The sequence below is a fragment of the Coenobita brevimanus genome, chromosome 63, assembly GCF_032717465.1.
Source record: "Coenobita brevimanus isolate Jiangsu-jjx chromosome 63, ASM3271746v2, whole genome shotgun sequence".
NCBI classification, from domain to species: domain Eukaryota; kingdom Metazoa; phylum Arthropoda; class Malacostraca; order Decapoda; family Coenobitidae; genus Coenobita; species Coenobita brevimanus.
Genome location: NC_137016.1, coordinates 12,285,842 through 12,311,068, shown reverse-complemented (window position 1 = coordinate 12,311,068; position 25,227 = coordinate 12,285,842). Strand labels below are relative to the sequence as shown.

The 25,227-nt window shown below is 41.9% G+C and overlaps 1 protein-coding gene across 1 annotated transcript; it reads left to right on the top strand.

The window, feature by feature from the left end:
* Positions 1 to 623: 623 nt before the first annotated feature.
* LOC145404372 (uncharacterized) lies at positions 624 to 23,645 on the top strand. The gene is given in 9 exon segments (XM_080275895.1): positions 624 to 711; positions 1,141 to 1,362; positions 2,428 to 3,131; positions 4,103 to 4,161; positions 12,074 to 12,129; positions 12,498 to 12,549; positions 12,655 to 13,131; positions 13,678 to 13,835; positions 22,468 to 23,645. Coding segments are annotated over 9 exon segments (2,994 nt in total).
* The last annotated feature ends 1,582 nt before the right edge of the window (positions 23,646 to 25,227 follow it).

The following is a 25,227-nucleotide window of genomic DNA, read 5'->3' as shown; positions in this document are numbered from 1 at the left end:
TAGGAGGGACTGCTTCATGCAGGCGGACTTGGCCCTTTCTTGCTTGCACGCCAAATGTACTGAGCTAGGGCTGAAGATAAATTTTAATAAGACAAAGTGTCTGCCCTTTGGACTCCGTCCCCCAGACTTTCCTATGCTGCTTGGGGGCCAGCAGCTCTCTCTTGTCACTGTGCATCAGTATCTGGGAGTCTGGCTTGACAGGGGTTTTACTTTTGCCTGCCATGTTCGGTACCTGCGGGAGCATGCTTCCACCAGACTGGCTGCTCTCCGCAATCTCTCCAAGCGGAGTTTGGGGGTGTCTTACTCAGTCCTCCGAACATTTTATATACATGCCATCAGATCCCTGGTGGACTACAGTGCCATCTGTTTGACCGGACTCGCTCCACCAGAGTCCAGATCTCTGGAGGTTCTTCAGAACAATGCACTCCGTATCATGCTGGGTGCTCCACCCTGGACCCGGATTGTCAATCTCCATATGGAGAGTGGTTTGCCATCTCTGGCGCATCGTGTTGCGCTACGAGCGGCAGTCATCACTCTGCAGCTGATACAGTGCTGGCCCCACCTGCCTGTCTCTGCCCTGCTACGACGTCTTTTGTGCCGCCCACCCGAGCCTGCCACTCAGCATGACTGGGCCCGGACTACAACTGCTGTTATCCATGGACTGGGAGCTGCTGCGAGCTTCTGCCAAGACCCTGACTCTCCCTTTCCTGGGTACACTGATCCACCACCATGGGACCCCCCTCTTTTTAAATTTGTATGCCCCTCTGAAGCCAAACCTCGAACTTCCATTCCTGCACTCCTCTGTCAAGAGGGTCTTAGTTGGGTTGCGGCTCTAGATTCACCAGACTCAGCCACTTATTTTACGGATGGTTCAGTATCCTCTGATGGCTCTGCTGGGACGGCCTGTGTCTCTGGCCAAACAATTGAATCTTGGAGACTCTCTCAGGGTGTATCTGCTTTTCAGGCTGAGCTTGCCACCGTCCTGGGTGCATTGCGCCACGCTCATCACCATCATCATCACCGTGTCGTAATTCACACAGACTCACTTTCCTCCCTTCAGAAGCTAAGATCTTTCTCCCTTAAGGACAACGTCTTTCTTCTGACGGCGATTTTTACTTTTGCATCCCTTCTCGTCCGTAGGGGTGCCACTATTATTCTCCATTGGCTCCCAGGTCACGTTGGAATCAGCGGCAATGAGCGTGCTGATGACACAGCACGCTCAGCTTGCTCGCTTCCTGACGTCACATTTAAACTGCGCCCCAGCCTATCGCACGTCATTAGCACTCTCACTGCTACTATTAGCAGGCAGTCTCGAGAGGAACATCAGCTTTTGGTTACAGAAGGCTCTCGCTCTGCTACATGGTATGCCACCGCAACATCATATTCTCTTTTGTTACCCTTTAAAGGCATACCCAACTATATTGTAGTGAGGCTCAGGCGCTTACATCTGGGGTTTCCATGCTACAAACAAATTGTCGGTACAGAGCCAGACCCGTGTACCCATTGTTTGGTCACATCTGTGGAGCCACTCATTCACTATCTTCTGTACTGCCCAGCCACTACCATGCTCAGGTCTCACCCTGACACGACTTTTGCTCGGACAGGGGATGATTTCCTGGATGCCGCTTGCATTGTTGCACGTGCTCCTTTACAATTATTACTCAAAACAGTCAGGGAATACCCACCCCCTCGATAATTCAAGCTCGCGCAAGTTAAGCGCATCTCTGACGGGCTCTTTGTTTGCCCGTGTCCCAGCATTGCTCGGACGAATATCTCAAAAAAAAAAAAAAAAAAAAAAAAGACCGGCCGACATGTCGTAAAAATACCCCCGCTAATACCAATACACCAGTCCTGTATGAGACAGCCCTAGCATGTATTCAATATGGACGGTGCGTGTTAGCGCCGAAGTGGTGACATGTAGAGGTGTACGGTGCCTTAGGAAGACTACTGCGCCTTGTAAGCAGGCTGTGAAGCCTATGCCCAGAGTCGGTCACATAAAAAAAAAAAAGTCCCAACCCCCCTAATCCCAGCACTAATTCCAATATCGTGGCCACCAAACGTGAAATCCCAAGCCCAACCCAGGATGACCCAGCGAATAATCCCAATCCATCCCAGCCTGACCCCGAGGTGACGTAGAGAACAAGGTCTAATGCCAATGGTCTTCCTTCTGATCCACCCAGAAGTGATCCATCCGGTTCTCCTAGTGATCCACCCAGAAGTGATCCACCCGTTTCTCCTAGTGATCCACCCAGTCCTAGTGATCTAGACAATCCTTGTGATCCATTCATTCACTGTGATCCACGCAGAAGTGTTCCACCCAGTCCTAATGATCCACCCAGACCAGTCGATCCACCCAGTCCTGCAGGTGATCCACCCAGTCCTGCAGGTGATCCAGCCAGCCCTTCAGGCAATCCTATTTCACCACAGACGATCCTACAAACCTAGATCCTTCAGGAAATAATCCTGCAAACTCTGATCCCTCACCAGAAGATCCTACAAATCTTGATCCTACAAACCCTGGTCCTACAATCCCTGATCCTGCAAATCCTGATCCTGCAAACCCTGATTCTGCAGCAAGCTATCTTACAAACTCTGATCCTGCACCAAGCGACTCTACAAACCTTGATCCTGCGCCAAGTGATCCAGCAAACACTGATCCTACAGACCCCGATCCTACTGTACAAACCCCGACCCTGATAACCTTGATCCTTTTCTTCCTGATCCTACAAACCCTGATCCTGCAATCCTTGATCCTACAAACCTTGATCCTACAAACCCTGATCCTGCAAACGCGGATCGTACAAACCCTGATCCTACGAAAACCGACCCTGAAAATCCTGATCCCACAAACTCCGACCCAAAAAACCTTGAACCTACAAACCCCGACCCTGAAAACCCTGATCCTACTAACCCTGATCCTTCTTCCAATGATCCTACAAACCCCGACCCTTAAAAACCATGATCCTACAAACCCTGATCCTTTTCCCAGTGATCCTACAAACCCTGATCCTACAAACCCTGATCCTTCTCCCAGTGATCCTACAAACCCTGATCCAACCCCAAATGATCCTTCTACCGATCCCCCAGCAGACGAGCCGTCGGAAGGAGAAAGAAGGCAGCGTCTTCAGCACGTAACCAATCTCATCCGTTGGAGGAAAACTTGGACCTAGAGGAGTCTTTTGCGTGATTATCAATGGGTAACCCGTGATAAAATTAACTTACAATCGCTGTCAATTATTAGTGGTCCAGGTGGTGGTGTGTTTGGGATATTATGTGGCACCTGTGTATGTGTTTTTACCTCGAAGTATACTGTGGTCTGATCACTGTAACTTGTCTGTTTGATACATTAGAGGTGAGATGAAAAAAGATCCACTAATGTCATTTAAAATATCGAACACACTACATCTTGTGGTACGTATAACTGAGGGCGATTGTACATCAAGAACACCCTCACAATCACACACATTCTCGTTATGTGTAAAGTAACTCAAAAACGTCAGTCACAGAATCTAGAAAATTTTTTAGTACTGACCTTGATACTAGGATAATATGATGTCAATAAAACTCATCAATGGTTTATGGGCAACGTTTTCAGTACTGTTCATGCTTTTGCAGTTCACACCCACGAGAAAAGATTGTGTTAAAGATCATAGAGTTCCTAGAGTAAAAAGACAAATTCCTCTATTCTCTCGCTTGTGACAAATATATCCAAGGTATGTGTCCTGCCATGTAATAAAATCGGTGCCCTTATGATATGAATTTATTTATATCCTACTTCTATGACATAATTTACAAGTGTACCAGGACAGATATAAGCTGCTAATGAAGCCTAATTTAGAGAGACAAGCTATATATATATATATATATATATATATATATATATATATATATATATATATATATAGAGAGAGAGAGAGAGAGAGAGAGAGAGAGAGATAACTCGCTGTAATGGAGACGAGGAAGACAGAAATGGGGAATTAGGTACGGAAGAGTGACAGAGAGGAATGTGCCTAATGGAAACATGAAGGTAAACAGCAGCGTTGTGGAGGTCAGGGTCTTGAGAGTGATGTATGCCTGGTAAGGTTACCATCTCTATTCTCAGGCAAAGGACTACATAGGAAAGAAGTGTGGCAGGAGAGTAATTATTAGAGTGTTGGATCCGTTAGTGAAAGTGGTTGTGGAGATACGATATGTGTAGTTATGAAATATGTAGTCTCCCCCCTTCTCTCTCTCTTTCTCTCTCTCACACACACACACACACACACACACAGTACATTCTCTCTCTCTCTCTCTCTCTCTCTCTCTCTCTCTCTCTCTCACACACACACAAACACACACACACACACACACACACACACACACACACACACACACACACACACACACACACACACAGTACATTCGCTCTCTCTCTCTCTCTCTCTCTCTCTCTCTCACACACACACACACACACACACACACACACACACACACACACAGTACATTCTCTGTCTGTCTGTCTGTCTGTCTGTCTCTGTCTCTCTGTCTCTCTCTTTCTCTCGTAGGGACCCCGGACTAAGCTACCCAGTCCCAACATTAAAGACTAAGATGAATATAGGGCCAAGGAAAAAAAGTCATTCAACAGTTTTTAGAGCTTAGACGTTGAGACTTTGTGCTCTGTTTAGTACTATAGTCAGTCTGATTGATTTACATTGATATTTCCTGATATTTAAGGTTATAATCAACTATACTCATTTTACTCTAACTTGGACTAAAATTGTCATCTCTCCATTTTGAATGCGGACCTATAACAAGAGATTAACACTTGAAAGCAGTGCTAGTCATGAATAAGTGCTATGGAAAGGATGTAGAGCCATAGCTTTGTCTTTTTCTGCCACAAAGCTACGTGAAATACGCTGGAAAAGGACGAAAATTTTGGGTCAAGTTACTGTAAAAGAGGTATAGTATTCCATCCATACACCATTCCTTTAACATTTCTTCATATCTATACTCTTTTCACTCTAACTTAGCCCAGATTTTCATGTATTCAAGCTTATTTCACGTCGCTCAGTGGCAGAAAAAGATGACACTACAACTCTACATCCTTTCCAGACCTTTTTGTCACAATAATCATCACATCCCATTGTTAAAATATTTTCACAACTCACCATACATGATGGAGATAAGGCAGTTTTGGGCCAAGTTAATGTAAAAAGAGAATAGCTTCATATTTCACTTCCCATTTCTTATAACAACTCAGCATTCAACATGGACAGGTGGAAAATTTGTTACGTGAGAGTTAATTAGTGAGAGACCTATTACCTGGAGAAAGATATGTCACTGAAGGACAGGCAATAATGGACAGACTATGGCACACACACACACACACACACACGGCATCGTCGGAGGTGGACGTCTGTACCGGCGCTCCATACCAGCTCAACACGGCCAGAGGCATTACCTAAATAAGTATCTTTGAATGAGTCAAGCTCTGTACCAGGTTAGACTAAATGATTTTTCATTATTAAAAGGGAAAGAAATAATAAGTTTAAATAAGACTGTTTCAAACAACAAAGAACCACGATGCGTTGAGTCAGCTGGGTTTGTTTATACTACAGAAAGACGGGGAAAGCGTGCACACTGTAAGTACATACTCTGTTCATTTAGTATTACAAAAAGGATACATACTTCAGTAAAACAAATTTGGAAAAGAAAGGGATAAAAGTAAAAAGCAAAATGATGATTTCTACTAAGAACTAGTTGAAGTGGAGACTCACAATAGACTGGTTGAACGTGTACACAAACTAGAAATGGCTTTCAAAAATGAAATTGATGAAATAAAGAAGCAAATGCACTTGCAAAAGGAAGAGATAGAAAAACTGGGAAGGGAGGCCAATAAGAAAGACACAACCATCAGTGAACTAACAGTGGAATTGAATACCCTTAGGAAGAAAGTGAGTGAAATGGGAAGTACAGTAGTTAATCACGAGAATGTTATGGAAGAGTTAAAAAATGACACAGAGACAATTAGACAAGCAAGCAGTCTTATGGACCAGAGCAGTGATATTGAGGAGAAGATAACACAGGTGAATGAAGCTGTGCAAAGCTACAAAAATGATGTAGAAATCACGTATGCTGAAATGGTGAAAGTAAAGAAAGACTTAGAAACAAGGGTGGAGGAAAAAAAACATTAAAAAGGAAGTGAAAAGAATAATCCAAAACAATCCAAAGTTAGTCAGAGATTCAGTAGAAATAAATAAATCAATAGTAATCACTGGTATAGAAGAGGAAGAAATTAAAAACAAAATCACTAGAGACAAAAAGGAGATGGCAAATGTAATGAGCTTACTGAAAGAAGTATCAGAGGAAATCTGTAGTAAAGACATAGAGGAACACAAAAGGTTAGGGAAATACGAGAAAAGCAAGACAAGACCTCTAAAGGTGACTTTCCAGAGTGTAAACACTGTGGAAGAGATACTAAAAAATGCAAAGAATCTTATGGAAAAAGAGGAGTTCAAAAATGTATGGATAAAAAGATGTCTAACACAAGAGGAACTGGAATTACTGAAAGAGAAAAGGGAGAAAGCAAAAACAAAAAATGAGGGAAGATCAGAAGAGGACAAGAAGAAATTTTTTACAAAGTAATAGGATTGCAGGTACGAAAGTGGTACACAAACAGGATGGAAGAAAAAGGAGGAAGTTAGTAGAACCATGTCATGACAAGTATATAAACAAGATGATAAAGTTGATGTACTCAAATGTGGATGGAATGGTATCTAAATTACTAGAGATGAATGATTATGTCAGAGAAAATGAACCACAATTAATATGCCTAACTGAGACAAAATTAACACCAAGGATATCCAATGACATACTAAACTTAGAGGAATACAATATATGGAGAAGAGACAGAAATTTAAAAAAAAGGAGGAGGAATTATAATATTAACTAAGAAAAATCTAAAAGTCAAGGAAATAAACCTAGATATACCATCACAAGTAGAACTGATTGCAGTAGAGATCGACACATCTGAAGGTAAAGTAATTGTAGCCAATTTGTATATGCCACCCAGATCAAACACATGGGAAAGAGACGAATATGAGGACCTGGCAGAGAGTACAATTCAGAGTATAAGATCCTTGCTACATAAAATGGAAGAGAAATCGGAAAGAATTATACTAACTGGGGATTTCAATACAAATATAAATTGGAATACTCTAGATATAAATAGCCAAGAAAGCTGTTGGGACCAAAAGCTCCTGGATCTCGTACAAGAGTTTTTCTTAACGCAACACGTGAGGGAAACCACTAGAAAAAGAGGACTTGATGTACCTTCAGTGCTAGATCTAATATTTACTAGGCAAGAAAATGACATTGACAGTTTAATATATCACCCTCCACTCGGCAAAAGCGATCATGCAGTACTAAATTATAACTTCAGGATAGCATATGACATAGTAAACAGCAATGACAGTTACAAAAAGAGACTAAACTATAAAAAGGGAAATTATCAAGACCAAAAGAAGTATTTCTTAGAAGTTGATTGGGAAAATGAGCTTAGAGGACAAGATTTAAATGCTGTATATAAAAATTTTTGTGAATTTTATGAAATAGGAGTCCAGAAGTACATCCCACAACACAAAGAAGCAGATAAGAAAATACAGAAATGGTTCAATACAGAATGTAAAAAATCAAAAGAAAGAAGAGATTTGTTGTGGAATAGATACAGAAGACACAATAGTGAAAGGGCGTATAATAATTACAAACAGGCAAGAAACGACTATACAAGAATAAGGAGGGAAGCCCAAAAACAGTTTGAGGAGGATATAATAAATAAAAGTAGTGATCAACCAAAGCTGTTTTACAGCTATATCAGAAGCAAAACCAAAGTAAAAGATATAATACAATCCATCACGGACGAGGGAATCACTTATACACAAGAGAAAGATATTTGTGAAGCACTAAATAAGAATTTCCAATTAGTTTTTACAGAAGAAAAAATTTTGAGAGGGAATATGTGGAACACGCATGTCCACACATACTACCAGATATACAAATAGCAGAAAAAGTAATACAAGAGGAGTTAAGTAGATTAGACAGAGGAAAAGCAAGTGGTCCTGATGAAATTTCATGTTGGGTGTTACGAGAATGTGCAAAGGAGTTAAGTAAACCATTATTTTTAATTTTCAAGAAATCCTTGAGTCAAGGGAAACTACCTGATATCTGGAAAAAAACAAATATAGTCCCCTTATTCAAGAAAGGAAATAGACAAAATCCTCTCAACTACCGACCAGTATCACTGACCAGTGTTGTAAGCAAGGTATTAGAAAAACTTATAAGAAAAGCTTGGGTAAATCATCTAGAAGAACACAGTATGATAACAGAAAGACAGTTTTGTTTCAGAAAAGGAAAATCATGTGTTACTAATCTGTTGAGCTACTATGACAGAGTAACAAACACAATACAGGAAAGGGAAGGATGGGTGGACAGTATCTATTTAGATTTCAAGAAAGCTTTTGACACAGTACCACACCAAAGACTTTTATGGAAGCTGTACCATCAAGGAGGAATTCGAGGCAAACTGTTTTGTTGGATGCAAGACTTTCTCATAAAAAGAGAAATGAGGACAGTACTAAGAGGAAACTACTCATCATGGAAAGAAGTGACTAGTGGAGTACCACAGGGTTCGGTGCTGGCACCAATCATGTTTCTAGTGTACATAAATGATATAAACAGTAACACTGGAAATGAGAGCTATCTGAACATGTTTGCAGATGATGCAAAAATACAAAGGAGAATTACTAGCACAGACTCTTGTAGGGAGCTACAAGAAGAATTAAATAAACTTCATGAATGGAGTAGTACATGGCAAATGGAATTCAATGTGGACAAGTGTCATGTAATCAAGTTTGGTAAAAGTGGAAAAAGACCTGATTGGGATTATAAGTTAGGAAATAAAACCCTATACACATCAGAAAGAGAGAAAGACCTAGGTGTGATTATCAATAACAGACTATCTCCGGCTGACCACATCAGCGAGAAGGTACGGAACATGTATACACTGCTTGCAAATATGAGAATAGCATTCACATACATAAATGAAGACAAGCTAAGAAGGATAATAACATCATTCATTAGACCAACCCTGGAATATGCATCAGTAGTCTGGAGTCCTCATCTCAAAAAGCATATAGACAAGATTGAAAAAGTTCAAAGGGCCGCTACAAGATGGATACCAAGCTTAAGGGACCTAAGCTACGAAGAAAGACTAAATAAACTGAATCTACCAACACTACAGGAGAGAAGGAAAAGAGGTGACATGATAATGCTATATAAGTGCATATCAGGAAAGGAGAAAATAGACAAAAATGATTACTTAACATATGGAGAAGCATCAGCAAGAGGACACTGCAAAAAACTGCATAAGAAGAGAGGTGATAAAGACGTAAGGAAATTCAGTTTCCCAAACAGAGCAGTTGATCAATGGAATGCACTACCGAATGAAATAGTGTGTGCCAAAACAATTCACAAATTTAAGGATATGTACGATAAATATGGTCTAAGACACGGGACAATACGAGCTTGACTCATTCCTGTAAAGATACAATTAGGTAAGAATTAGGTAAGAACACAGAGAGAGAGAGAGAGAGAGAGAGAGAGAGAGAGAGAGAGAGAGATGCTAAAAGTCATACACATGGAACATAACTTGTGATAAGTGACGGTGTGTGGCGCCATCAGTTATGTGGATGTGGACTACTGGACCATGAGAAAGGGACGACCAAGAGGTGGAAATACATAAAAAAAAAAAAAAAAAAAATAGCCCTTAAGCCCATAGTCTCATTAACTTCTTTTCCTAATCGATTTATTTTGCTTATAACACCTAGCTCTCCTCTTCTGTGGTATATCAGTCACCCAAACAACACCATACTCTGCATAAATAACCTACAAAACGATATTACCCAGCCATATCCAAAAATAAGTCGCTAAGGTAGAGTTGTTAGGGAGCTTGCTTAACCGAGAAGATTACAAGCCTAAGTCTGGTGCAAGGAAGAGAGAAAAAAATAATCTTATAAATCCAGCGATTACTCAGATTTAATAACCTTAGGATATTTTTCCGAATGGAATTGTAAGATTATTTTTAGGCCACATAAGAAGGAAGATTTCAAGAGTGAGAGAGAGAGAGAGAGAGAGAGAGAGAGAGAGAGAGATACTTACATACATACATACAGACAGACAGACAGACGGACAAACAGACAAAAAGACAGTCACACAGACAGAGAGAGAGAGAGAGACAGAGAGACAGAAAGACAGACAGAAAGACAGAGACAGACAGAGAAAGAGAGACAGACAGACAGACACACACACACACACACACACACACACACACACACACACACACACACACACACACACACACACACACACACACAGACAAACAGGCAGAGGGACACACACACACACACACACACACACACACACACACAGGGAGGGAGGGAGAGAGACTGATAAATGATAAAGACTTACTGAGGAGGATCAATGATGAATTAATGACGCAGGATCATGATATTTATAAGTCTCTTTGGGTGTAACTAATTACAACCAACATATTATTAACATTATTATCACTGCACGCAATCAGTCGAGATGAGGAGGGAGGAAGATGGATGTAGTGAGATGCAGGGATGGTGGAGAAGAAATGAGAGGGAGAGGAAAAAGTGGAAGAGGAATGGGAGGGAGAAGTAGAGATTGTGAAGGGATGGAAAGGGAGGGGAAGGAGAGGAATAGGGAGAAGATGGGAGAGAGAGGGATGTAGGTAGAGAAATGTTGAAAGGATGCAAGCGAAAAAGATAGATGAAGGGATGGGAGGGTGAGAGAGGGATGAGGGAAGTGAGGTGGAGAAGGGATGGAGGGGAGAAGGATAAATGAACAGGAGACTGGAGGGAGAGAGAGAGATGGAGCATGAGAGATTTTGAAAGGATTCAATGAAGAAGAATAGATGAAGAAGGGATGAGGGAGAGGAAGGGATGGAGCAGGAGAGATCTGCAATAGAAAGTATGAGAGGGAGAGAGAGCAGGATAGAATGAACAGGTAAGAGATGGGAGGGAGAAAGGGATGGGAAAAGAAGGAAGTTGTATTTTCCGAAACAAACTTTATATGCATACTAATCATTGTCTTCTATTGTACCCCTGTATACTCTTATGTGTATACTTGTAAGGATGTATGCAGTATATCTTTGCCATAAAGCCAAGTATACTACACAAAAGGGTATACCAAGGCCAGCATTCTCGTTGCTTAGGAGGCTCTCTCTCATCTTTTCCTTAGCGATTAATTTTGGATATGGCTGGTTAGTATCCTTTGGTACGTTGTTTATGCAGAGTATGGAGGCACTGGAAGGATTTATATTACGCAGAGTAGGAAAGTAAGGTGTAATTAGCAATATAAATCTTTTAGGAGAAGGCATGGCGGTATTGGAATGGATTTATATAACAAAGAATAGAACAGTATGGTGCAATAAGCAAAATAAATTGCTTAATAGCACAGAAAGGGGTAAAAAGCAAAACGAAATCGCTTCAGGAAAGGTGTTAGGATGCTTCCTTCGCCGACGAGAATCTGGTTTCACTTTCCGACACGCAGGCCTTGACCCCCAAGCCCCCATTGCCCCCCTCTCCCCCTCCCTCCGCCTCTGGGGGGGGATCACCCAGTAAATATAAAAGCTTTCAGAAGGAACAGAGAGACAGACACGATCCAGCCCCACAAGAGACAGGTAACGGAACACGAAAGAATCAGGAACAGATTATAAAGCAATGATACAAACACGTAAAAGAAACAACAATAAGAATAATAATAGTAATAATAATAATAATAATAATAATAATAATAATAATAATAAACATAGACATAAACCTGTCTAGTTCCAACCTTTAAACATAGATAACATTACAAACACTAACATTCAGAGTCCACCACAAAACGTCAGGGATTTGACACGACAATAACATATATTTAATGTATATACATTTCGTATCCTCCTGTCAACTACAATAATGTTCAAAAAATATTCTAAAATGTTGATCAATGTTTATATGTGTTGCAGCCTGAGACATCTTGGTTGCTGTGAGATGAAGCTCGCTGCCTGGATTGTCCTGACAGGTGAGTTCTAATTAGTTTCTTTTGTATTAATTGCCTTACACTTACAGTACAGCTCTCTTGGTTCATTACATTTGCTCTTGACAAACATTTAAGATTTGTTTTTATCATAGGATGGACTACGTGGTTTCAATTGTCTAGTATAGAAAAAATATTACCTTCTACTAAATAATAACTCATATACTTGCCCGATAGACCAACCCAAGGAATCTACCTATCTATTTATCAATCTATGTCTATCTATCTATCGACCTATGCCCTACCAAAACACTCACCCCCTCCTTTTCTCATCTCTCTCTCTCTCTCTCTCTCTCTCTCTCTCTGTCTCTCTCTATCAACTAATTGGTGTTCTGTTGTTCACGCGTGCACAGCCGTTCTTGGCGTGTCTGTTGCTGCCAAACTGGGCCATGGCAACGGCAACGGGTTCACCAACAGCCATGGCAACGGGTTCACTAATGGCAACGGTGCGATTGGTAACTCCTACCTTCCTCCTGCTGTTAATGGCAACGGCAATGGCAACGGCTTCAGCAACGGTATTAATGGCAACGGTTTCACCAACGGTGTTAATGGAAACGGAGTAAATGGTAACGGGTATACCAACGGAGTGAATGGCAACGGCTACACCAACGGTGATAATGGCAACGGCTACACCAACGGTGTTAATGGCAACGGCTACACCAACGGTGTTAATGGCAACGGCTACACCAACGGTGTTAATGGCAACGGATTTACTAACGGTGTTAATGGCAACGGCTACACCAACGGTGATAATGGCAACGGCTACACCAACGGCGTTAATGGCAACGGCTACACCAACGATGTTCATGGCAACGGCTACACCAACGGTGTTAATGGCAACGGCTACACCAACGGTGTTAATGGCAACGGAGTGAATGGCAACGGCTTCACCAACGGTATTAATGGCAACGGTTTTACCAACGGTGTTAATGGCAACGGAGTGAATGGTAACGGGTATACCAACGGTGTTAATGGCAACGGCTACACCAACGGTGTTAATGGCAACCGAGGGAATGGCAATGGTTTTACCAAAGGTGTTGATGGCAACGGTTATGCCAACGGTGTTATTGGCAACGGTTTTACCAACGGTATTAATGGCATTGGTGTTAATGGCAACGGAGTGAATGGTAACGGGTATACCAACGGTGTTAATGGCAACGGATTTACCAACGGTGTTAATGGTAATGGTTACACCAATGGTGTTAATGGCAACGGTTACACCAACGGTGTTAACGGTGATGAACTGAATGGCAACAGTTACACGAACAGTGTTAATGGCAACGGAGTGAATGGCAACGGTTACACCAACGGAATTAACGGTAATGGACTGAATGGAAACGGGTATACCAACGGAGTGAATGGCAACGGTGTCAATGGCAACGGGTACACCAGCGGCAATGGTGGTAACGGCAACGGCTACACCAATGGATATCACAGGAGACTAAATGGAAACGGATATAGAAGCAGACTTAACAGCAACGGTGTTAACGGCAACGGTTATACCAACGGTAATGGCAACGGTCTGGTCAACGGCAATGGCAACGGCTTGATCAACGGTAATGGCAACGGTGTGGTCAACGGTAACAATAACGGTCTGGTCAAAGGTAATGACAACGGTGTGGTCAACGGTAATGGCAACAGGTATTCGTATTCGGCCCCCGCCACTCCATCTGGCCTGTACCAGACGCCAGGCCGCTGAGCCGAAACGCGTCTTCCTTAACGATTTCTTGCTGATTCTGCTCCGTTACTATATCCTTGTCTGATAATCTATGTCGACATTAAGAAGATATAGGAAGCAAAGAGGATATTAATGGGTAGTTCGGAAAATAAATCGCTAAGGAAGTTGTGCTAGGGAGCCTCCTTACCCTCGAGGACTCACCATTGACAAATATTTATTCATTCTCTGTCCTTATGTATTTAATTACTTGGCAAAGACAGACGCCATCATAAACATCAGTGAAAATGTACTACCTGTTTTACTATCAACAACCCACTACCAACAGAGAGAGAGAGAGAGAGAGAGAGAATGGGATGGGTTTTTTTTGAGCAATGGTTTTCATTTTTTTCGTTCCTTTCCACCTTAAGGATCTATGAAAATCCTTATGTCTCTCTTAATTTCTCCTGTCAACCCCCCCCCCACACACAAAAAAATTGATAATAATTACTACACTTTTTCCAAAATGGCAATAGAATGTTGCTTCTCAGCTGCCAAGTCAAAATAGGTACCAGTAACAAAAATCAGTAATTTATTTTTTGATGCCCAGAGTTCCTTGCAATCTATCGCAATTTAAAAACAGCCTTTTATGCCCCTCCCCCCCTCTTTCCCGAAAATCTGTTTTGGTTTCGAGTTTGGGAACCACCGCTTTAGTTTTAAAAAATGGTTAACATATTTCAGAGGGCTATAGATCAGCAAGATATTTTGGGATGGATGAGTTATGAGGCTAATAGCAATGTCTAACAGTAATAAGACTTAGGATATAAAACACGCCACCAGGTTAAAGAGGCTAAGTAAGGTTAATTTATAGAAATGATGAAGGAGGAGTGAGTGTAAGTGTAGTGTTTCGATCAGAGGTGTTGGCAAAGTGGGTGTGTAGTGTGTTGGCAAAGTGGTCTGTATATTTTTTAGTGCAAGGAAGAAGGAACCAAAGGCCAGAAGCCAACAAGATTGTTCCCTCTAAGAAAAAATAAAAACTAGATAACAGGGAGCCAAATTCAAGATTTGTTCATTTCGAGATGCCTGGACATACTGCACTTGAAAGAATGGAGGTCATAGGCGGTGGGAAATACAAACAGAGGAACACATTTCCAGAGCTGACCTGTTACATACATGAAGGACTGGGAATAACGATTAACTCTTGCATTAGAGAGTTGGACAGAAAAGAGATGAGAGTTTGTTGCTAGATGGGAGCTAGTGTGTTATGTTTGTGTGATTTCAGTGCGGAGTCACTTTCCTCTTGCAGATGTGAGAGTACAAGGCAGAGTTTTGATGAGGTGTTTGTAAAAGATGTTAACCAATCTGCAAGATAAAAAAACTTCTGCAATAAATTGCTATCACAGATAATTTTGGTTTAGTATCTTGTCACTGTTATTCCCTCTAAGTTGACTGAGAATTGCATGGAGATGTATTACTGAAGACAAACGTAAATACAAGGAATCGTGTAAACAACTTGAGTCACTGAGCTGAAGATGGCCTCCATGAACGATCTCAAGCGATGTGGTGCAGACTTAAAGGAATCTTCGAGTGATGGGTCTTGTGGTGGACTGTGGGACTAATGATTTTAAGATATGTAGTAGCCCACTTGACTTCTTCAGTAAATAAATTTGAGATGAAGCAGGAAAGCAGATGCAATACTTTCCATGAGGTCTATTGGCTCGTAATTGTCAGCAAGAGGGGTTGACTGTGAGAGGATGCCGTACCTTCCTAAGTGGATATTGCAGCCAGGTGGATCACAGGTGGATCATGGCCAAGTGAAGAGATTAGTGGACAAATTCTGAGATGAAACAGGGCACAGAGGAGTATTGTCTGATGTTGTCGATCTGTCCTCACCTTAGCTTTCTCGGGGCGCCCGACATGATCTATCATAGCCAGGTTCTGTTGGGAGGTCACTTTCTTGAACCACAGGCTTGATCTAGAGACAGGCTGACCTAAAGTAACCTTAGTTTGACCTCAAGGGTAGTGTCATTCGTGGCTGCTTTACTGGATGTGGGGGTAATAGATGAATACCCATATGAATTGCTGTGTTAGACGACGTGTGTGTGTGTGTGTGTGTGTGTGTGTGTGTGTGTGTGTGTGTGCGGCTACAGCACAAGTCCGTCTACTACGGAGTGCGAGGAGGTAACTCCCTCTCCTTATATTTCTGATACAGGAGGATGCCACACACCTCGCAGAATACACCAAAATACACCTCGAATCTGACCTGAGTATAGGCTATACACCCCAAAACACTTATTGTCTCTCAGGGCTACATTATGGGTGTAGTTATGGGTGTAGTGGCAGGGGCAGACGAAAGGGGTGCCGGAGGGGTAATGGGAGCGACAAGGCAATGGCTAAACATATTGGGGAGATCAAAGGGCGTGGCTGGTCCTTCCTAATGGGTCGACTCAGTGTGGTGAGCATGTATCTCTTCCCCAACAGTGCCTCTCTCAGGAAGTGCTTGAGTGAGAGACAGACAGACAGACAGACAGAGATATGATACAGACTTACTAAGAAGGATGAATAATGAATTAAATGGCGCAGGCTCATGATATAGTCTGTTTGACTGACCTGTGCAGCTGAGATTAATGGGCGAGTAGGGTGTGTTTGTTTCGCGGCTGCGATTGGCCGCCGATGATTTAAATATACACCTCTTCATATTTAAACACATATATATTTATATTTTTCAATTGCCTTCAATACAATCTGCCAGATTAAATATGGAATAATTTCCGAAGCTGAAGAGGTCAAAATTAGCTTTAAAAGTTTACTGTTATCAAAGAAAATTAAAGCCGATTATACAGTTTCATAAAACGATGAGTGACGTTTGAAATAAATTATCCACCCAGGGCGTACATGCCTGCATTTCCTTCAATGACATCATCGGCGGCCAATCAGCAGCCGCGTATCAAACACACCCTACTTGCTGCATACACTTCAGCTGCACAGGTCAATCAGACTATAAGAAGTCTCTTTGGGGGTAACTAATTAAAACTAACATATTATTAACATTATTATCACTGCACGCAATCAGTCGAGATGAGGAGAGAGGAAGATGGATGTAGTGACATGGAGGGATGGTGGAGAAGAGAGGAGAGAGAGAGGAGGAAGCGGAGGAGGAATGAGAGGGAGAATGGAGGGATCGAGAGGGGTTGAAGAGGGGAGGAGAGGGAAGGAACAGAGAGGGATGAGGAAGAGATGGAGGAATGATTGCGTGAAATGAAGAAGGGATGGAAGGGAGAAGGATAGATGAAGAAGGGATGGAAAGGAGAGGGAGGGATAGGAGTGGAGATGGAGAATGGAAGGACGGAAAAAGGATAGATGAAGAAAGGATGAGAGGAAGAGGGAGGGATAGAATGGAGAGATAAGGAAACCATGTGACGGATGGAGAGTGAGGGAAAGATAAAGAATGTGTCGAGTAAGTTTTGGAGGGATAAGAAGGGACGTCAAGGGATAGTTTGCGTAAAACTAAAAAATAAAAAAGTCTTAAGTCCGCATTCCAGCCGGGTAAGGAGGCTCCGTAACACCTTTTCCTAAATGATTTATATTTGGATCCGACTGGTGAATATCTTTTGGTATGTTATTTATGCAGAGTATGGCGGTACTGGAAAGATTTATACATCACAGAATTGGACAGTAAGTTGTAATAAGCAAAATAAATCGCCTGTGATAACGTACGTGTGAACTGGAAAGATTAATACAACACAGAATACGACAGTGAGATGTAATTAACAAAATAATCGCTTAGGAAAAGCTATGACGGTATTAGAAAAGAATTTGTAATAGAATCCGTAAGTAAGGTGTAATAAGCAAAATAAATCGTAGAGGAAAAGGCATGGCAGGGCAGTAATTTCTGGACAATAGGCCTCCAATGTTTTCTATATATTAATCTGTCAAAACTTCTACTAAGATTGAGGGCTTATAAGACAGAACTTGAAAATAAAAAGAAAGAATAACTTTGAGTAGTTTTGTTGAATATTCAAACAAATCTAAATGTGTTTGATCGATTTCTTCTATATTTGATCCAAGTTGATCACAAACTAAATCGTCAGAGTACTTAAATATTGATTATCTTATCATTTCCATAAGACTAAAACGCAGGGCGGTATATTTCTACCTGAATTCTACTGCAGGCGTGAAAGAAAAATCTTGGTAGAAGTGCTCATTGTGCAACAAAAAAGTAAAATGGCCAAATTTTTACACTAATTCACAGTTTGAGTTGAAAGTTTAGATTGGGAGATAGTGAAGCCTTTTATTAAAACACCCACCTCCATCACTAAACATACATGTCTCATTAAACATCAACTTTCAGGTAGAATCAAACTAAAAAAAAAAAACGGATGATCTGCAAATTTAAGCGCTTCGATTTAATTTTAAGCTTGTAATTCGGAAGTACATGCATTTGGTCTAGCCCCGCCAAACATCTGTTGAAAGTTATGGGCCTGAGTGGCGGTAAAACAAGAAATTATATACCATAACCAAGAATAAGATGGTGTTGTGTAATAAGCAAAATAAATCGCTAAAAACTACAGCAAGGTGTAAAAAACAAAATAAATCGCTTAGGAAAAGGTGTCAGGGAGATTCTTCAACCTATGAGAATTAGGTTTCACTTTCCGACACGCAGGCCTTGACCCCCACGTCCCCCATGCCCCCTCTGCCCGACCCCTCGCCTCTATCGGGGGGTATCAGCCAGTACAGTATATATAAAGACTTTCAGAAGGAACAGAGAGACAGACACGATCCAGCCCCACAACAGACAGGCAACGGAACACGAAACAAGTAACGGAAAAAGAAACAGACAGGTAACGAAACACGAAACAGAAGGGTAACTGAACACAAAAGTAACAGGAACGGAGCATAAAACAATGATCTAGACACGTTAAAGAAATAATAATAATAATAATAATAATAATAATCATAATAATAATAATAAGCCTGGCTAGCTCCGACCTTTAAACAACGATAACATTACAAACACCAACATTCAGAGTCAACCACAAAACATCAGAGAATTTTCACGACAATAACACATATGTATAAACATTTCCTATTCTCCTATCAACTACTTTAGAATAATGTTTAAAACATACTCTAAAATGTTGATTAATATTTATATGTGTTGCAGCCTGAGACATCTTGGTTGCTGAGAGATGAAGCTCGCTACCTGGGTTGTCCTGACAGGTGAGTTCTATCTATCTCTCTATTGCCAGACACCTTAATCCCATACGGGATGGCCACAAACAAATCGCCTCCACGTCGCCCTGTCCCTCGCCATTTCACTGTCCTGCTCCCAGCTCACAAACCTCTCCCTCAAATACCTCTCCACTCCATCCCTCCATCTCATCCTTGGCCTCTTCCTCCCTCTCTCCCCTTCCACCTCACTCACATACACTCTCCTCGTCAGTCTTTCACTCTCCATCCTCTCTACGTGGCCAAACCACCTCAGTGTGTTTTTCCTAACGCTTCCTTTCACATCCACATCCACACCACAGCTGTGTCTTCATGTGACTTCACAGGCTCCTCTCATATAACTCATTTCCACTGCCTTCACTCTTGACTTGTGTCCCTCCAGCAACGTCCAACCTCAACTTCCATACGTTTGAGTAGGTATCACAATACTGTCATGTAGTAACTTTTTCACTTCCATGCTCACTTCCCTGTTTCTTATCACTGCTTCCAAGGAACCAGCAACATTTCTTCCTTGTTGTACCTTTTCAAGTAAATCATCCTTCAAACTTTCATCCTTACTCATCGCACTACCCAAGTACTTAAACGTACTCACATTTTCAGTTTCCTCATCACCCAACCTCACTGTACATTCACTGACTTCATTTCTCTCGAAGACCATAATTTGACTCTTCCGTACATTCACCTTTAGATTCTGTTACTTACACTCTCCCAAACTCATCCACCAAGATTTGAAGCTCCCCTTCGTCTTCACTTAACAACACAGTATCATCTGCCATAACTGTACAGGGAGTTTCCAAACACTGCCCTCTCTCACTAGGGCCACTCTAACATCCACTGCCCTACCTTGTATCCCTTTTATAACCCCATCCATGTACTGATTGAACAACCATGGAGACATGACATAGCCCTGTTTCAACCCAACCTTCAAAGAGAAAAATTCACTCAGTTCACTATCCACATGCACTGAAGCCTTGGCACCCTCATACATACACGTCACAGTATTCAGCAACTTCCCATCTACTCCATATATTCTTAATACTTTCCACAATCCTTGTCTGTCCACCCTGTCATGTGCGTTCTCCAAATCCTTGAAGGCCACATACAACTTCTTTCCCTTCTCTAGAAACATTTCCATTAAATATCTAAGAATGAATATCTGATCTACACAACCTCTTCCCTTCCCAAAGCCACCCTGTTCTTCTCTCCTCTGTTATTTCCTTATCTCTGTCAATAAATATCCTACCATATACTTTTCCTATTGCACTAAGAAGACAAATCCCCCTATGATTACCACACACTTCTTTTTCCCCTTTCCCTTTGTACATGGGAATAATTATACCTAACTTCCAATCCTCCGGAACTCGACCTTCCACCCAGGCCATTCTGCACATCATCCACATCCATTCTACCACCATCCCTCCCCCATGCTTCAGCATTTCACCACACACTCCATCAGTTCCTGGGGTATTCCCCATTTTGACTTTCTTCATTGCTTCCACAACTTCTATCCTACTGATTTCTTCCTCTCTTCTCACCTCCCTCCTTCTCTCAGCCATTCTCCAGCCACTTATACTCGCATTACTTTCATTCTCAATGTTCAACAATTCCATAAAGTGTTCTCTCCATCTGCTCGCCTTTTCTCCTTTCTCCACTAGTAGACTACCATTTTCATCTTTCACTCCCCTACTAACTTCACTGCCACCCTGTCTAATTCTCTTTATCTCTTTCCAGTACATTTTCTTACATTCCCTCCACTTGACACTCAAATTCCTTCCAAATTCCTCATCCACTCTCTTCTTACTCTCTCTCTCTCTCTCTCTCTCTTACTAATCTTTTCACCTCTATCTTCCTTTCAACATATAACTCTCTCTTCCGTCTCTCAACTTCTTCCACGCCCCTATTTCTCATCCATTCATTGTATGCTTTCTTCTTTTGTGTCACAACCTGTCTCACTTCTTCATTCCACCATGCTGTTCCTTGCACTTCCTTTCGTCTTCTCTTCACCCTACACACCACCTCACACACAACACATATATTTTTTTCTATCTTGCACACACCTTCCACGTCCCCCATCTGCTCCAATTCATATTCACCCAATCATTCCTCCACTTCTCTCTTATTCTGCCTTTCTCACCTTCTTGTAACCTTTCCACTCTCATTGCATCTACTCCTTCCTCCCGTCCTTCCCTGCTCCAATTTCTCCATTTTACTTGGACCTTCATTCTGACCATCACCAAGTGGTGGTCAGAAAGTCCACGCCCCCAACCTCTTTATGCTCTTGCATCCATTACACATCTTCACATCCTTTCATCCACACACACATAATCAATCATTGCCTTCCTTTCATTCAGTTCACCTCCCACCCTTCACATCACTCGCCATGTATACCTATGGATCATTTTGTGCCTGAAGAGGGTATTGGGTATCACCAACCCCCTCCCAGCACAAATGTCCACTAAACCACTGCCATTCTCATCTATCTCAGCAGGCACACCCCATTCACCAACTACTTCATCCACCTTCACATTCCCTACTTTACCATTCATTTCATCAATCAAACACACTCTCTCATGCCTTTCAGACTTTTCCATGAACCCTTCCACATTTGTCCAGAACTCTTCTCTCACTCTGCTTGCATGATCTTGCGTTGCTGAATACTCGCACACAATTGCCCACATTTGTAGCCCAGCTTTCAATCTTACCCACACCATCCTTTAACCAACTGATTCATACTCTCTTATATTCTCCTTCCCTCTGTTACTCACGGCAATACACACTTCTTCTTTTGCTCTCTCATTCTCACCTACTTCTCCACATATACCCCATCTATACTTCCATTCTTTCACACCCTCACCTCTCCATTTAGTTTCAGTTAATCCACATACATCCACTTTCGCACCCTCAAGCACCTGGACAATCTCTCTCTCTCTCTTTCATCTCATAATTTGCAACCCTTACATTCCACGTCGCCATCCGTATCATGTCCTTTGTTCGTCATCTTTTGGTCAGTCCTGGTCCGAGGCTTCTTGTTCGTATTTTTAGTTAGCTGTTTTCCGGGGAGGGGCACTAACCCTCCGCCAACCTACTTGCTGTGAGCTCTAATTACTTTATTTTTTATTAATTGATTTACACTTACAGCTTTCTTGGCTCATTACACTTGCTCTTGACAACATTTAAGATTTGTTTTTATCATAGGATGAACTACGTGGCTTCAGTTGTCTAGTATAGGAAAAATATTACCTTCCACTAAATAATAACTCATATACTTGCCCAACAGACCAACCTAAGGAATCTATCTATCTATTTATCAATCTATGTCTATCTATCTATCGACCTATGCCCTACCAAAACACTCACCCCCTCCTATTCTCTCTCTCTCTCTCTCTCTCTCTCTCTCTGTCTCCCAACTAATTGGTGTTCTGTTGTTCACGCGTGCACAGCCGTTCTGGGCGTGTCTGTTGCTGCCAAACTGGGCCATGGCAACGGCAACGGGTTCACCAACGGCCATGGCAACGGGTTCACTAATGGCAACGGTGCGATTGGTAACTCCTACCTTCCTCCTGTTGTTAATGGCAATGGCAACGGCTTCACCAACGGTATTAATGGCAACGGTTTTACCAACGGTGTTAATGGAAACGGAGTGAATGGTAACGGGTATACCAACGGTGTTAATGGCAACGGCTACACCAACGGTGTTAATGGCAACGGAGTGAATGGCAACGGCTACACCAACGGTGTTAATGGCAACGGAGTGAATGGCAACGGCTACACCAACGGTGTTAATGGCAACGGAGCAAATGGCAATGGTTATACCAAAGGTGTTAATGGCAACGGTTATGCCAACGGTGTTATTGGCAACGGTTTTACCAACGGTATTAATGGCATTGGTGTTAATGGCAACGGAGTGAATGGTAACGGGTATACCAACGGTGTTAATGGCAACGGATTTACCAACGGTGTTAATGGCAACGGATTTAGCAACGGTGTTAATGGCAACGGATTTAGCAACGGTGTTAATGGCAACGGATTTAGCAACGGTGTTAATGGTAATGGTTTCGCCAACGGTGGTAATGGTAACCGTTATACCAACGGTATTAATGGCATTGGTGTTAATGGCAACGATTATACCAACGGTATTAATGTCAACGGTTATACGAACAGTGGTAATGGCATCGGTGTTAATGGCAACGGTTACACCAACGGTGTTAACGGCAACGGTTATAGAAATGGTGTTAACGGCAACCGCTATACCAACGGTGGTAATGGCAACGGGTATACCAACGGTGGTAAGAGCAACGGGTATAACAACGGTGTTAACGGGAACGGTTATACCAACGGTGTTAATAGCAATGGTTATACCAACGGTGTTATTGTCAATGGTTATACCAACGGTGTTAATGGCAACGGCTATACCAACGGTGTTAACGGCAACGGTGATAATGGTAATGGAATTATCAACGGAAATGGCAATGGAGTGAACGGAAATGGGTATACCAACGGAAATGGAAATGGACCGGTCAACGGTAACGGTAACGGACTCATAAACGATAACGGTAACGGGTATTCGTAGTCGGCCCCCGCCACTCCATCCGGCCTGTACCAGACTCCAGGCCGCTGAACTGAAACACCTCCTCCTTAGCGATTTATTCCTCATTCTGCTTACACCATGGATGACCACATTATTTATTATCTTTATTTATTTTCTTTAATGATTTTGTCCCTTATTCCCGTCAGGTAAGGAGGCTTCCATGTACCTTTCCCTAGGCGATTTGTTTTGGATGTGGCGGGTTAATATCCTTTTGTATATTTATGCAGAGTATGGCGATATTGGAAGGATTTATGTAGAAGAGGCCAGTAAGGTGTAATAAGGAAAATAAATCGCTTAGGAAAAGGTGCAGGGATCTCAACCGACTAGAATAAAGGTCTTTGTATATCAAGACAATAAAGTTCAGTGAAAATCCAGTGCCTGAATTTCACAGCTTTCCTTCCTACATGCCTATCCTTGTCTTATTTTCATATAAAGTACTTAACATCCTTATAACCTTCCCTACAGCAGCCTCGAAGGATATGTAGAGTTAACAGATACTCCCAGTCCTTCATGTATGTAGCAGGTCAACTTTGGAACTGTCTCGCTTTTTCTATAGGGGCCTGTGTGTAACCAGGCAGTGGAATCGCCCAACTATATCAATGCCACCACGTGAAGACACTCCTCTCCAGCTTCCTAGCACCTCTTCCTTATCGATTTATTTTCAGAATTATCCATTAGTATCCCTTTCTCTTCTTCTTATATCTTTTTAAGGGTACTTTATAGAGTTCATGTTCATAAAGAAGCGTAGGGTATTTACAAAAATTCCCAAATTTAGAATATTTTTGAGTATTATTCCAATCCCCGGAAAACATCGCCTAGCCAGCAGTTATATGCAGGGAAGATTGCTGGAGCCTTCATGGGGGCTCCAGTCTGACCCAGTTCTCGCCTGGTTACAACGAGTCTCCTGGTTACATAGAAACCCACCTGATTACAATGAATGATTCTCCTGGTTACATAGTAGCTCTCCTGGTTACAAAGAGTGACTCAGAGACTAAAGCGTTAGTCGGTCAACCTCTGTTGATAGCAGCGTCAGCAATCATGTCAAATGTCACCAGATTAAACTGCAGCTTGTGTTTGTGACATACAACGAGCATAATATTGATTATTGTTATAACAAGGTAATTACAAGATCACAACTGCCCTGTATTATACGGTGAATAACACTGATGAGGTAAATTAACATTTATTCCCTCGTTACATCTCAACCTGAGTGGCAGGCCTGGCTTTGTACATCGGCACAAATAGACTAATGGTATTCATATCGTATTACAATACAGGAAGAACCAGGACTCCCAGAGAAAAATGCTGAAATATAACAACTTTATGTTAATGGCTCAATTTACATTTTTCCCTCCAGTATTTTGGACTTCCGGAAGGGAACAAAGGAATTAAAAGATTACCAAAGAGGATATAAAAATGATGCCAGCACTGACACAGCACTTGACAAATTACTACTGTTTTTTTTTTTCTAAATTAAAGGTGCAACATATAATCTACATAAAAAAAAGAAAGTTAAAAATGCGGCAACTAACAGACGACAACATTTGGTGCTCCAGGCGTCCCCCTCTTTGGCCTTCCCGCTCCATTCCCATTGTTTTTCTTCTCACAGTCC